We start from the raw sequence: 15,193 nt of genomic DNA, 5'->3' as shown, positions 1-15,193 counted from the left end.
AAGAGAGAAAAAGAGTTAAAGTCAATTAATTAGAGCTACCCCTGAACAAAATTTGAGCAGTATAACATATAACATGAGATTTATGGTACATGTTACTCCATTTCAAAGCAGGTGAATTCCACATTAATAATCGTATAATTTTCCACTGCTGGCCTCTGAGGCACTTTATTTCCCTGTTATAAAGAGGTCGTGGCAGAATAGCTAACCTGTTTTTCCTTCTAAATGCAAGGCAACTTATGGGCAGAATATATAGCTCTTCACTGAGTAAGACTGGACTCACCAAGCACCTCCAAATGTCTGCATTAATCAGATACCACGATCTAAGTGTTTGGATGTTTTATATTGCATTCATCTGCATAAGAAATAATCAGCTAAAATAAAAGTGTTGTACAGTCACTCATCAGCTATCAACTCATTAGCTGAATTAATTACCTTGGGAGGTCAGAGGGTTGAGGGCCTAACATAGCTTGATATGTTTTGACAAGGAGCTACAAAAAGTCATTGGCTTATGAATTAAAGGAAGAAAGTGTTATATAGAATCTAAATAATGAATTCTGATTTCTTTGCAGCAAAAATACTCTAAAGCAAAGCTGAAAATTACAGAATGGGATGGGTCAGGAGGGTATTGGGAACAAAGGCCCTGGAAAAGTCTGAGGTTACATCTGAAGCTTCATTCTTGCAACTGCTCAAAAGTAAAATAAAGAGTTCTTGGATGGAAGTCCCAGATATCTAACTTTGACCCACTCTGCACGCACAAAAATGTTTTAGAAACATTTATTGGAAACTTATAGCTCACAGGAATAAACAGTACCTCAAAAGACTCAGGCTGGGCAGAAACAGCAGTAACCTCAGAGAGCTGAGCGTGATGTAGGGCCAACCACAGAAGTGAAGAGTCTTATGAAAAATGAAGATGCAAGACTTCTTGTTCAGCAGTTGCTAAGAGTCTCATCATGATTCCAGCAGAACTTTAAAGCAAAATAAGAAACTTGTAGGAGGTGGGCTGTGCTTGAGTTCTGGCTCCCAAAGAACTCTCTGTGAGGATAGACCAGCTACTGTGATTTTCCGTCTTTTTTGCTATGCAGCTGTAGGCTCTTATTTTTTGGGACCTTAATCGAGGGATCAAATTTCTTGACACATAGGCAAGAAGGGACGGACTTATAAAGTTTGTGGGCAACCAGAGACAACAGGTGACTTTCTCAGAAAATAAAGAAACCATTTAACCAAGAAGCTTGTGCAAGAAAAAATAATAGACGTTCAAGTAAAAATAGAATGTACTATTTTTTTTTTTAAGATGTAAGAGGCAATAAAACATTCATTGCAGTTGTGTGGGGTGAAATTAGCCTGTGACTTCTTATCCATGTGGGTCGTAACTTTTACTACATTGCATTATTGAGGCTTTTGCCAAGCCGCCTTCTCTGATGAAGGCGGACACATGAAGACGCTGTCTCTGGGGCCAGACTCTGTACTTAAAGCCTATTTTTTTCTTCTCCTTTTTTAAACATCAAAAAAATAATTGATGTAAAAGGAAGAAGAAGACTGTTTCCATGGAAGAGGGCTTGTTTTATTTTTGATTTTATTCTTTCTAAGTGAATTGTCTTGATGTGAAAGAATGAAATGGAGCCTCTTTTTCTCAGGTTTTCACAGGTTATGTTAAGAAAGAAGCTGCGTATTTCCTTTCCTTCTAAGTTCTGTTTCACAAACAACTGAACATTGATACCAATCTGTTTCTGCTGCCTCTGTAAGAGAAGCCCTGCCACCAGCAGCCACTGTTATCTGGTTTAAATGTCAAATACATTCAAATACAGAAAGAAAGAACATGAGATAACATTCAAAGAGAAAACCATTGAAGTCAAAGATAGAGTCCAACCATAGATGTATCTGTGTCTCCAGATTTGTCAACAGAAACCTAAAATATTTTGTGCCTTCTTACTTATCTGACCTTGTGATTTATAGCCACATGCCATCTTTGCATTATTAGATCATTTACTATGTTTTGCTATAATGATGATTAATGAAAAGATAATTCCATTACTTTATTTTTTAAAAAAATTAAAAATTTCAATTTCCAACAATATGTTTTGTTGTATTTAGATATCCCCATCTTCACACCCTCTTAACAATCCTGCTCAAATTAATGTACCCTAATATATATATATATATATCCTAATATATATATTAGGATATATTGCATATAGAGTACAATTTGTGTCCCCAAATGTTCTTCAGTGTTTGTCTATCCATTGTAGTCTAATTAACCTAAGAGTCACCTACTTGATAGAGACTGACTCTCCCATCCCAGCAGCCATCATTTGCCAGAAGTTCCTCAGGTTAGGTTCCCATGTCTGTTTTGGTATTTTGTCTGCATTGACCTTAGGTATGACTTGTGCATGCTGTCACTCTTGCTATGAGCTCATATGAATAACCACCAAGCCTTATGGAAAAATCTGTTTCCTTTTGCTCAACCACCACCTCTGCTCTTACAATCTTTCTGCCCCCTCTTCTGATCCTTGGGAGCAGAAGTCTGATACAGGTGTCCTTGTCAGGGATAAGTGCTCTGCATCCTTTTGTTCCCTTCAAGTTACAGTTCTGGGTTTCTCTGTTAATCACCATCTGCTGCATAAGGAAACTTCTCTGGTAAGAGTTAAGAGATGTGTAGTCTGTATATAACAATAGCAATTAGGAGTCAGTTTAATACTGTATTTGATAGAAAACGAGTATAAGACTTTATTACCCTTAACTCTGATCAGATAGTGGTTGGATACTCAATAATATTCGTGCCACTGTTGCAGTAGTGGGCACATCTTGTCAGAGCAGTTGTTTTAGTTCACAGAATTCACAGCTGTGAACGGTTGATGATTATTTTTTTTCCTTCCAGTAGCTTGCATAGCACGTTCCAGCACTATGAAAACTAGTCAGTAGAGATGAGGCTTTGAAGTCAGTACCAGCTTGATTTCTTTTTGTTTTTTCGGTTGATTATGTACATAGTGTCTTCAGCAATAGGTTCTTATTGTGAAGTTTTGGTGGGTAACCAAGAGCAGAGCCAACTGCCAGTAGTAGTTGAGGGTCTAAGGGATCCCTGATCAACAGCTTCAAGAGAGGGAGTCCATTCCTGGCATGTTATTTTGTTAGCTTATGGTGTCTAGTAGGAACCATGTGATTCTGTTATAAACTCCTTTTAGTCTCTTTCTATAATTTCTATGTATATACTTTAAGAAGCTTTTTTGGTGGAAGGTTTCCATGTGGCTTTTTCTAAAGGCCCTTAGTGTTACTTATCCTTTCTCCACTCCCTCCTCTGCCCTGCCCTCTCATTTTCTACTCTCTTTAACCATTTCTACTCTGTTATTTCCTTTTGCTCCTTTATATCACTGAATTATACCACTAACCTGTCACAGGAACCCCCCAGCTGACATGGCCATTTATTAGTTTCTTTATCTCTCTGGATTTTCAAATTGAAAAATTGGAGAAAGCGGAGCTTCAATTCTATTACTTTAACCTGAGTCATTTAATCAGTTCAGCTGTGGTCTTCTATGTCCCCTGCCTCTTTCAAGTCTAGCCTCAGACTCTCCTTCTAATATCATTGGAAATTTTTGATTCTGCAAGAAGTATTTACGCGTTGGCATGTCTGTGACACACTGTTGTGCATTCACCAAGTTACATGGTTTTTATTTATCACCTTGGCCTACTGTACATACCAAAATCCAGCAGTGTGTTGTACATGCCAAAGTTCAGAAGTGTGTCAATTCCAGAGAAGGGTAGAACATTCTATCAAGGAGAAAGACAGAAGCACGTTTTTGTTTCTTCTCTATTTATGATTATCTTGTCATTATTTACATAAAACCTACATTTCTATGGTCACCAGTCTTTAAGAGGCATATCAACAGAGTGATTGCACTGTCAGAATGTTATGATATTTAGCATTAATATTTAAATGCAGTGATTATGAAATAATTTCATACTAAGTTAGCCAAACATTCTCTTAGGAAAGTAGCATTGTTGAAATTTCACAAATTAAGTTTTTTCAAAAATTAATGCATTTTAACATAAAAATAATTCATGAATGAATGCTCTTGTAATTTAGGAAATGCAGGGTTTCACAAAGTTAGCAGAATTCTTTACCAGTTTTTTTCCAGTTACCATTATAACAAGATACCGTATCATGAAACTCGAAGGACTTAAATATTTTAACGTATTTGAGAATTAAGATATTATAGTTCTTTTAAGCATTTTCACAGACCATAATTTTAGTTCTTAATTCCACTTTTTTTTTCATATTGTGACAACTGTCCTGCAGGGTGGGGCTTGTGGGACTAACCTGCTCTATTTACTAGACACTTCAGCTGCTATTAACAACGGTCACTAGCCTGGGCTGGGCACCTCTAATCCAGTGTGAAAGATAGCTCTAGGTTGGCTAAATATAGTTTGAAGTTTATTCTGTTATTAACAATATCATTGAGAAATAAAATATCTTTAAAAGTGTCATAATTGGGGATATAGTTATGATTGATCATTAAAGTATCAATAGCCACTGATTACTAATTCCTTAATTTTTTACTGATTTTTAATATTTTTTATTCTACTACAGGCACAATTCTACTACCTCACTCAGGACATGGTTTGAAGATTAAATAATTTGTTATTAGCAGCCTACTTATTATTATTTGTTCAGAAGTTCTTAAAAATAAGTGGAGAATGTTTATATTACTAAACAAAAAGTTTATCCTCAAACAGCTGGGCTTTCATTATAACTCCATTTTAATAAAATACTTCTCACAGAGAGCCAGAATCTTACTAATAGTAAGACCTTTATTTAAACCTGGAAACCATCAATGTTCCCACAGCACTGGCTCCTTGTGAACCTGCTTAGTTCCTTTTCTCCAACTCCAGCCTGGTTTCCTTCACCAGGATTCTTACTGCCATTGTCAGTGTCAATGAGCTAGGTGCTGACCTTTGTTCTGTCTAAGCCTTATGTGCTGACTGAATGTTTTACTGCTTTGGGTACACTTGTCTTTTGGTAACCAATGATAAATCTAACAAAATTTTCATGAGAAATTGTGATGTATAGTCTCAATACTTTAAGGATAGTAAGATACAATTCTTAGCACATGTGTTTTTATGTATGAATTGCCATGTGTTCACTCATACAACAAGTATCTCTTAGAACAGTACTTGGAGGTAGCATTTAGAATTGCAAAGCACATTGAAAGAGATGATTTCATATTTAAAAGTAACTCAATGTGTATGTGTGTGTGTGTGTGTGTGTGTGTGTGTGTGTGCGTGTGTGGTTTTGACAGGGCATTAGGAATCCCTGTCTTTTGTGTATTATGGAAAATATTTAACTATTTTTTCTATTGAAATCTTCTGTAAACCATCAAAATTACCTTTGTTACCTCAAGATTGGATTGTATGAAATTTGGTAAGATTGATATGGGTTTTATTAATCTTTCTTAAATTAATAAAGTTTTGTATCTGTGTAGGTTTACTCAAAATAATCATCTTCAAATCTTGAGCTTTGGCTTTGGAAGTTTTTGTTTCTCAGCTGCTATACCACATATATATGTACATATGTGTATATATATAGTTGTGTATATGTGTACATGCATATACTTGTGTATTTCATAATTATTCAGGTATTGTCTTATGCCTGTTTACAGAAAAAATATTTTATTGCCTTTTTGAAAAATTGATACCTTCTAGATGATACTCCTGTGGCTAACACAGTGCACTTGGCTAGCCAGATGCAGATTAATGCCATGGATCTACATCCTCAAACAACATAGTTTTATGCGAGTTGGACAATTAAGGAATATCACTGATGTTCTGTATTGTATCCAAACTTAGTTTTGAGATCACTTTATGGCATAGTTTCATGTATTACAATTAGACCTTTTAATTTCAGAATGTTTGTGTAAATTTTAATAAGGACACTTAGAAGTAAATTAAAGACATGCTATACATTCACTTTTTAAAGAAGTTCTGGCATAACACAGATTGTCAAAAGCAAATATACATAGAGCAACACCTTTGTAAAGCTTTCTACATGGACTCCTTAAATAATCATAGAGGAAATATTTACATACAAGCTTTTTAAATAATAACATTATGTTATAACAGTTTTCCTTGGATGAAACAATATGGATTTTATGATGGAAATGTTTCGAAGTATATAATTTCTATTTCTTTTTTTCTTTTTCTTTTTCTTTCTTTCTTTCTCTCTCTCTCTCTCTTTTTTTTTTTTTTTTGAGTCTTTTTAACACAGACTCTCCTTGTAGCCCCAGCTGACCTGGAGCTCACTATGTAGACCAGGCTGGCATTGAACTCATAGAGATCTGCCTGCCTCTGCCTCCCAAATGCTGGGATTAAAGGAGTGTGCCACCATGCCCGGCATAATTCCTATTTCTATTTATGATAATTTTTATTTTCAGAACATTATATAAGTTCTGATATAATATAGAATATTGATGATATGCCTAAATTGTCCAACTCACATAAAACAATGTTGTTTGAGGATGTAGATCCATGACCTTAATCTGGATCTGGCTAGTCAAGTACATTATGTTAGTCATGTGAGTTTAATATAGAAAACATTGATTTTTTAAAAGGCAATAAGGTATTGATTTTCTTATGCTGAAATTATATAACTATTATTATAGAGAGGAAGTTCATAATGAGTCAATAAAGGTAGAGTAGAGATGGAATTTGTGCCCTTCCTAAGAAAAGGTTTGCTAAAAGTAAAATGAAATGAATAATGAGTTCTCTTAGATATTTCTACTACTAAAATATATACTGAGCAAATACCTAATAAATAGCTAGGAGTTGCCTATTATCATAGATAACTATGGGTAATGCCCAGCCCCCTTACACATTCTCCTTAGATGGTCATCATCTTTTTGAAAACAATTTTTTTTTTTTGGTCTTTTTGAGACAGGGTCTCCCTGTAGCCCCAGCTGTCCTGCAACTCACTATACAGACCAGGCTGGCCTTGAACTCACAGAGATCCACCTGCCCCTGACTCTGGGATTAAAGGCGTGTGCCACCACACCCAGCACATAAGTAAAATTAGAATTTACTGCACTGGAACTAGACTTTTAGGAATTTTCAGAAGTTCTTTAGTGTCATAGTAAGATAACCATTCAGAATTCAGACTGTTCATCTCTAGTTTTCTTTTCTTATATAATTTAAAATTTTTAAAATTATGTTTATGTGTATGTGTCAGGGTGGATATGTGCATGTGTGGGTGCAGATGTCCATAGACACCAGAAAAGTGTGTCAGCTTCCCTGGAGCTGGAGCTACAGGCAGTTGTGAGTCACTTGGCTTGAATACTGGGAGCTGAAGTTGGGTCTCTGCAAGAGCATTATATACTCTTAACCACTGTGCCTTGTCTCCAGCCCCCTAAAATTTCCAAAGGAGTAAACTTTCTGTATAGTGTAGGAAAATTTCCTGATTGTCACAGAAAAGATGTGTACAGTTTAGAAAACGAATATAAAACTGTGACAATGCATCAGGGAATTTATATTGTTATAAATTATATTGAGCAGAAATTTGTAGGTTTTTAAAAATACTAATAGATATCTATTAGAGGAAGGCCAGCTAATCTGTGAGGTTTTCTAAGTTAAGTATTTTTAATGAATACATTTGGTCTGTTCCATATATATGAAGTGCCTTTGGTGTTGCATGCTTCAACTCTGTTTTGTTTCCCTGTAAGGTCAAATTCACTGCTGGAAGGTGCACTCAGCTTCCCGTACCCTCCTTCCACTGTCCTTTGGACAACCTGAGGCAAGAATTCTCCAAAACCACCATTTGGAAAATCCTAACGAGTTTATTAGAATTGCTAACTGAACTCAGGGTGCTGGTTTACTTACAGAAGTTTGGGTGCCCCCTCATTCATGGCTGTGCTGAAAAGTCCACACCCAAACATAAATCTTGTGGCTTCCCAACAGCCACACAAAATGGCGAGAGACCTGCCTCCTGGCATTCTTGTCTTATTTGTCCTTAGCTCTCCCACTCCCCGTGAAGCTAAGGTCAACCGATTGTGTGGGAGGGGTAATTAGACTCTTTCCGAGGAGCATGGGAAGGAGGTGTGACAGCAGTCGAGAATTAGGACTATGTGATGTGACGCAAAAAGTGAACGTGTATTATTGCCACAGATAAACATTGCTGTAGGGCAGTTTCAAGAAAATTGCAACATTCTCTCCTGGAAGAAGGAGGGAGGCTCCTCAGATTCAGGAAATAAACAAGCTTACAAGTCCAGGAAAGGTAAAATTTACAAGATTCACAAGGCCCCTTGCCAAGGTCCTAGAGCTGTAAACAATTGTTGGGGAGAGGAGATGCTGGGACCTGCTAAGCTGCCTGGAGACTCTCTGACCTATCCAGCTGCCTATAGCTGTATAGAGAGCTCCAAGGATGCCTGTACTGGAACGCCTGCCTCTCTTCTCGCCTCTTAATCCTCTACGGGGAGGGCTGTTTGATGATGCAGCTGCCTCTGAGTTGTCCATGCTCTCTAAGCAACGTCTCACTCATACTCCTGTAAATAGCTCTAAAAAACTCATTGACTCGTCAAAAAAAAAAAAAAATGTGGAGATGCAGACACGGCAACACCATGACAGACCTTGTGGGCTAAGATATTTTAAATCTACGTTGGTTCTCCCTGTATCATGGGTCTTAGTAAAATACCCAGTTATGTGCACATTTTTGTCTAAATCTGAGGTGTTAAGTTCCTATAACTGCTCTCCTTATAGAGTGAGATGCCAGCTCTATCCCTTTCAGATACCTTTATAAACATCCCATAAGGAAGCAATTCAAAATACAGTTTTCCTAAAATAACACTTTCAGGCAAACATTGTACTTTGAAAAGAAACATAGATGACTGATGAATGAAATGGACATTAGCTTTTTGTAGATAATTCCTTTAACAGGCAGTCTGTTTAACTGTAGGATATCAGTTAATTAATATGCATTTATATTGTGCTGTCTGCTTTAGTTATATTTAAGCTAAACTTAAACGCATCATAAAAAATCTAAACATTTTTGAAATGAGGTTTAAATAGCGGTAGCTTTCCCAAATTCAGTCACTTAAAAATATTATTATCTGCAAAACTGTTTCCTGAGGCTTGGAAGTCCTCAGGAATATTTGCTTATTTTTTCATTGGGCAGTTGGCGGGTACCCGACTAACCTGTTTCTTGGAGAATCATCTCAGGTCTCAGCAGTGCCGTGGAGGTGTCACTGAGAGAACTTTTGGGCATAGGCAGTTTCTGCCATGAAGGATGTCAGTGAACTGAACATGGAAGAGCTCACAAAACACTGAGTGTCTTGGAAGTGATACCTATAATTCTTTTGGTTTTGTAGGCTACTGTACTGGGACACTTTCAAATGATTTGAAGAGTTCTTATGGATGGAAAGAAAAATTTTCACCATCAAAATGATATTCCTAGTTATAAATAAATAAGAAAAATTATGAAAATACTCATATTTTTCTCTGTGGCAAAGAAAAACTCTTTAATGCCTCTTCAATTTTGCATCAAGAAATACATTTTCCATTAAACTTTTTCTGTCATACTGCAAATAGACTGACAGGAGAGATGTTTGTAAAAATAAATCCTATCACAGAACAGTTCCCAGTGGCAGAATTACAAATCCAATTCACTGTAGTAGATTAAAGTTAAATGTTTTAAGTGCCACTTTGAATTCTCAAACCCTCTGGTTTTTCAAGAATATTTTTACTGCAATGTTTATTAGTTATACTGTTGTTTTTATGGGAACTCTTTATTTTGGTGCCTGTGGACTGAGAAAGTCCATAAGTCTCAATCCAGATTTACTAACATTATAAAGAGTTGTTCATCTTGCATGAGCATCAAGGAATGGTGAATATTATCTCACAGTTCTACAGAGGTTTGTGAAGGTGCCGCTGGTGAGCAGTATGTAAACGCACTCAGTGGAAATTGCAGGTTTTGTTTTTGTTCTGATAGTTATGGTGACTAACAAACCACTGGATCCAGCTATCATCTCCTTTTCCCCCTCAAGTTTAGGGATGTTTTAATATATAAAACACATTCATTCAGCTTCCCGAGCCATAATAATTCACAGTTGGCCAACAGTGAGGAGTAGATCCCAAGGTGCATCAACATTTTTGCCAGTGAGCCTGTGCAGGAGGGAACAGAAGAGCCTCAGAACTTTTCTCCCTGCAACGGCTTGACTGTGTTTGTACAATGGAGAACTATGACTTCATGCCAGACTTTTTCTCTTTTGTCATCAACCACAAGAATGCTTTTAGGTGAATGTGCTTGGAGACATTTGGATGTGTTAGTTCCAATTGTTCTCTGTTTTTAAATTTTAATATTTTAAATATTGAATAGGTATTGGACATTACTAATTAAAAGTCATGTGCTCTAAGCAGTCTGAAAGACATCAACACAGCTACAGAGGATGGGTGGGGCAGCTGTGCTGCTGAAGAGTTGAGTTGGCCAGCAGTCTTCCCACGCACTCCCTCTGTCCGTTTAAGAACAGTGTTAGCCACTGTGGTCTTATAGCACATCTGCTTTTTCATGTGCAAATAAAATGTCTCAAGACAGTCTATATGTAAAATAATATTTTAGTTTTTGGTATCAACTACTATGAAGTGAAAAGCTTGTTGGCTTCTTCAGTCATGACAGAAGTGAGTCTGTTCTCGCAACTCCAGCCACCATTGCCCCACTAGCACTGCTGATTCCCAACTGCGGAAAAGTGCCAGCACTGTCTCTCCAGCAGCTGAAGCATAAAACGCACGCCTAATTTTGTCTTCCAAATGCATTTCTATACCTGGCCCATCTTAGCTACTTGACAGTGGCAGATCTTCAGGTTTAAACCTATGTCTATATATGATTATTTTCTGGTGTCTGACCTCATCCTAGCACCCTCCTCAATCTAGAAAACACAAAAAGAAACCCTGGTCCTTGCTTTTAAATTTAGGTAACTATGCGAATAGTGTAACATGTCCTCAATTAATTTTATGAAAATCTGATTATTTAGAGTTAGAGTAATTAAATTCTAAACTATTGTAAGATTAATAAAAGAAGACAGATTTTGGGGTCACAATTGTTTTCTTATATTCACAGATTTAGTTTCAAGTATCATTTGAAGTTAGAAGATAGTTATTGCTATTTCAGCATCTGTAATTAAACGATAAGTAGACATAGCTATTGTTTCTTGAGGAAAGAGTACTGAATGATAAATAGACATAGTTATCATTTCTTGAAGAAGGAAACAGCCCAGTACTGGCTGTTTCACGTATTTCAATGTATTCAAATGAGTCTAGGAGGTAGAGACAGTTATACCATCATTTTATATATGAGGAAGCTGCAGCACCAGTAACTAACTGCAGAATTAGAGAGTTGGCAAAAAATGGGCCTGAACTTTTGCAGTGTGTCAGGGTTTTTCACCTAATGACTATATAACACACATGCATTCATTGATAGTATTTGTCAGTCTGGGAAAACAGTTTTTCAAGTGAGCTCTGTGTTTGATTCTTTTCCATCTACCCTCCCATGCTTTAGAGTTGGGGTCCTGTACATTAGACTGAAGAAAGACAGATTAACAAGAGAATCAAGCTTATTAACATATTTCATCTACCCAGATTCCTCAGAAATGAGTAACTCAAAATGACAGTTAGCATTGGAAGTTATACAGCATCTTAACAACAATGGTAAATTATAGCGAATTAAGAGGACAAAGTGACTGGAGTTTTAGGGAGGCACCTGTGAGAAGGCAGATACATGGGGGAATTAATGACGACAACTACTAGTTAATAAGGCTTAGTAGACTCTTTTGGTGCCTCTCTGAGCTGAGGCGTCTAGAACTGTTGCTAGCAGCCAACTTCCTTTCTGGTTAGAAAGAGGAAGAAGATACCTTTGGAAATCTGATTTCAAGAAATCTGATTGTACAGGAATCCAGAGGGCAGGGGGCTTTTCTTGCATCTGTCTCTTGTCTGTTGCCTTCGTATCACAATGGTCCTTATACTGGACTGACACTTTTTCAGGCCTGGCATAATTTTCTTCCTTTCCATTGTAGAATTATGCACCTGCAGTTATGTCACTGTCTTAACTTAAATCCATGTATGCTACCCTTTTAAAATCACTAAACTTGTCATTGATAGCTTTAGTGCTTTAAAATATTTATTATTTTCTCACAACTTTCACCTAATATTTTCAATGAAGTTAATTTAAGCATATTATAAGAAACCTCAGATATAAAATTTGTCCTTCAGTGATTTTTGTTGCTCAATATTTACAAATGTGTTAAATAAGTACCATATAAAAATGAAATACTGATTTGGGAAAGATCATACTATAAAACTGTAATCTTCTTTGAATTTTACCACTAAATACACAGTTAACCCATTTCATAATTTCTGCTGAAGGTCTTAGTATTTTGAAAGACTAATATGAGAAAATTGTGAAGCCCGTGAGAAATTGTTTTCAGTGTGCCATTAACGTTGATTAACACCTGAGGAAATGCTTCTCTAAGCATGGGGTGTTGTAATTTTTATTCTTTTTTTTTTTTTCCTTGTTAGGAGCCTTTCCCTGAAAATAACAAAAGACATTGACCAGGAAACCAGGTGTTGCCATGTCAGCCCCTCTGCAGACTGGCCCCTGCAGAATGTGGAGGAGAATGGAGGCATGGATTCTCTGCCTTTCAGGCTTATGCTGCAGGACTGCACGGCAGTGAAGACGCTGCTGCTGAAGATGAAGAGGGTGCTTCAAGAGGTAGGGCTGCTCTACAATTAACACCTGTCCCTGCTGGGCCACAGTGGGGTCTGCATGCCTGGTTACAACCTGCTGTGTCTCTAATTAACTGCATGGCATCAGGCATAGGTCCAGTGTCCTTCTGGGCCTTAGCTTTCTTCATCTGGCAAATGAAAGACTTGAAATTCTGGTTTATCAATAGGCTCTCAGAAAACCAGCCCTAACATCCCCGACTTCTACGAATGCAGCAGTGGAAGCTGAGACCCCCAATCTATCAGGCAGAGATGTGGGCATCAGTTATTGTGTTGTTATACATGCCCCTGTAAAACTTCTCAGAAATCTGTTGAATTTACTTTGCTTTGATTTTATTAGAGGTTTATGTATACGATATTATGAAGGTAAGCTTTTTAAAGTGATTTTATTCCAATAACAACTCAGTAAAAGCTGATCTATAGGTTTGAATGAATTTGTCTATTGAAAACATTTGCCCTCTGACAACCTATTCTCAGTCAGAAGGTGAAAAAATACAGAAAAATGGTTTTGACATTTTTTTCAGGAATCAGACATTCTTTTGGGTTCAAGTCTGTAATGGTTATTTATAATTAGTTGTTTCTAGGAAAGAACATATGCTGATATTTCTTCATTATATGAGCATATATGTTTATATCAGTGTGTACATGTACACACAATGAGTATCATACATTTTAAATTCAGTTCCCTAGAAAGTACATAAATAAAGAACAAGAGCCTGACAGGTATGGTTTGACGTTCAGTGACTATTATTTCCGATTCACTATCAACAAATGTCTCCTTATTGATTGAAGGTAATAGTTACTATATGGAACTAACAGTATATGCCCTAATAAATGATAATATTGGCTTTTATTAATACTTTGTTAAATAATAATTTTAGAAACTTCTGCAGGGAAGAAGAATTGAATCAATAATTTTTAAAATGCAATTTAAGTGAAATAACTGCTATAGGTGATTGGTGGCATCTGGGCCTGTCTTCTCATCAGCTACTAGAAACAAAGCCAGAGGAGCTCTTTTACTGTATCCCATCCCAGCTTATAGCAAAGCAAGACCTGGAATCTGTGAAAAACTGTGCTCAGGTGGTATGCTGGCCATTAGGAAGATGCTATTGCGCAGCTGATGACTTCTGGGTGGGGAAGAACTAACTGATCTTTAAGGGAGTTACTCTAGATAGGTGACTAGATACCAGCGCATGAACTTGCACTATGGAGGAACTTGCACTGAGGGACATCAAGAGATGCTAATTTGACTTGATAGGCCTTAACATAAAAGACAGAATGCATGAAATCAGCCTGGGCGCTGTAGGAGGGTGCCGATGGGAATTGGGTATAAAGATGATTGAGATACTGTGGACTAAATAAAATAAATTTTAAAAAATAAACTGCATATGGATAGGTTATATAAACATAATTAAACAAATATTTTTAAACAGTAACCAGCACTCCAAATTCCATTTGTCTTTGTCCATTTGGTATCATCTACTCTTATGAATATTTCCACACCTTTGATTTTGTACACTGGAAGTACTCTGTAACAGCCCTGATACACCTTCCTTAATTATAAATTCTTATATGTGTTGGTAGCTCAGAATTAACAATGTGGGAGTACATATGCCACACAAACTGGCAAACACTATAAATTGAGGCTTTTTATTTTTGGCAAGCCTGCTGTTAAATGTTTACCAGCATGCCACTTTATGTATGGCTCTATGTTCTCCTTATTGTATAAGTATTTTCCTGTAAATGAACGGATAACTTAGAATCTCCTGTCTTTGGCTTAACATGTAGTGTGGCCCTCTTTGAACAGCACAAACATCTGTTATATTAAAAGATACTAATCTCAAAGTCTATAACCTTCAACTGTTCAGTTTTCTTTTTCTCTCTGGTCTAAATTTTAATAAAAAAATCAATACATGTTGGAAAGAAGTAAGAAGAAGTGGCGGGCAGGGTCAAAAGGTGTCCTTAGGACATTAACTTTGTAATTCTAAAATGCTCAGAGATACCACTGCAGAGGTGCTACTTAGAGTCTGTATCTTTCCATCTCTTTTTCTTCCTTAAGCAGAAATGAAGGAGATTGCTTTTTAAAGGTGATCCGTGGTAAGCAATAACAACACGTGTGTCCAACCGTGTACAGGCAGTGTTTACAGGTGCTGTCATATTGTTATCATAGACTACTGTTCTAGTAGTCAACAGTCACAGGAGATACCTGAAAGGAAACTGTCTACTGAAATATTCTCTAAGGCTGGGATTTTCAAATTGCAATTTACATTTCATCACAAGATTTGACTTTAAGGTCAACTATTTATCTTACATTAATAGAATCTGTTTAATATAGAAGTTCAATTTTTGTGCAGATTTTAGCTCTACTATGTCCTTATTAAACTATGACTTTGAAACAAGTATTCAATATTAATATATCACCATCAAATATGTTCTTATTTGATTT

General features: G+C 36.6%; 1 protein-coding gene across 1 annotated transcript in view; it reads left to right on the top strand.

Moving 5' to 3' along the window:
- Positions 1-15,193, top strand: part of Ccser1 (coiled-coil serine rich protein 1) — a 1,141,328-nt gene that overhangs the window by 457,807 nt on the left and 668,328 nt on the right. The window contains exon 6 of the mRNA XM_029569084.1: positions 12,544-12,736. Within this exon, the coding sequence (XP_029424944.1) occupies positions 12,544-12,736 (193 nt within the window). The remainder of the gene's footprint in view (positions 1-12,543; positions 12,737-15,193) is intronic.

Source organism: Nannospalax galili, unplaced genomic scaffold, assembly GCF_000622305.1.
Source record: "Nannospalax galili isolate Female #2095 unplaced genomic scaffold, S.galili_v1.0 scaffold441, whole genome shotgun sequence".
Lineage (NCBI taxonomy): Eukaryota > Metazoa > Chordata > Mammalia > Rodentia > Spalacidae > Nannospalax > Nannospalax galili.
The sequence above is the reverse complement of the archived record's forward strand: the minus strand, read 5'-3'. Positions and strand labels throughout refer to the sequence as shown.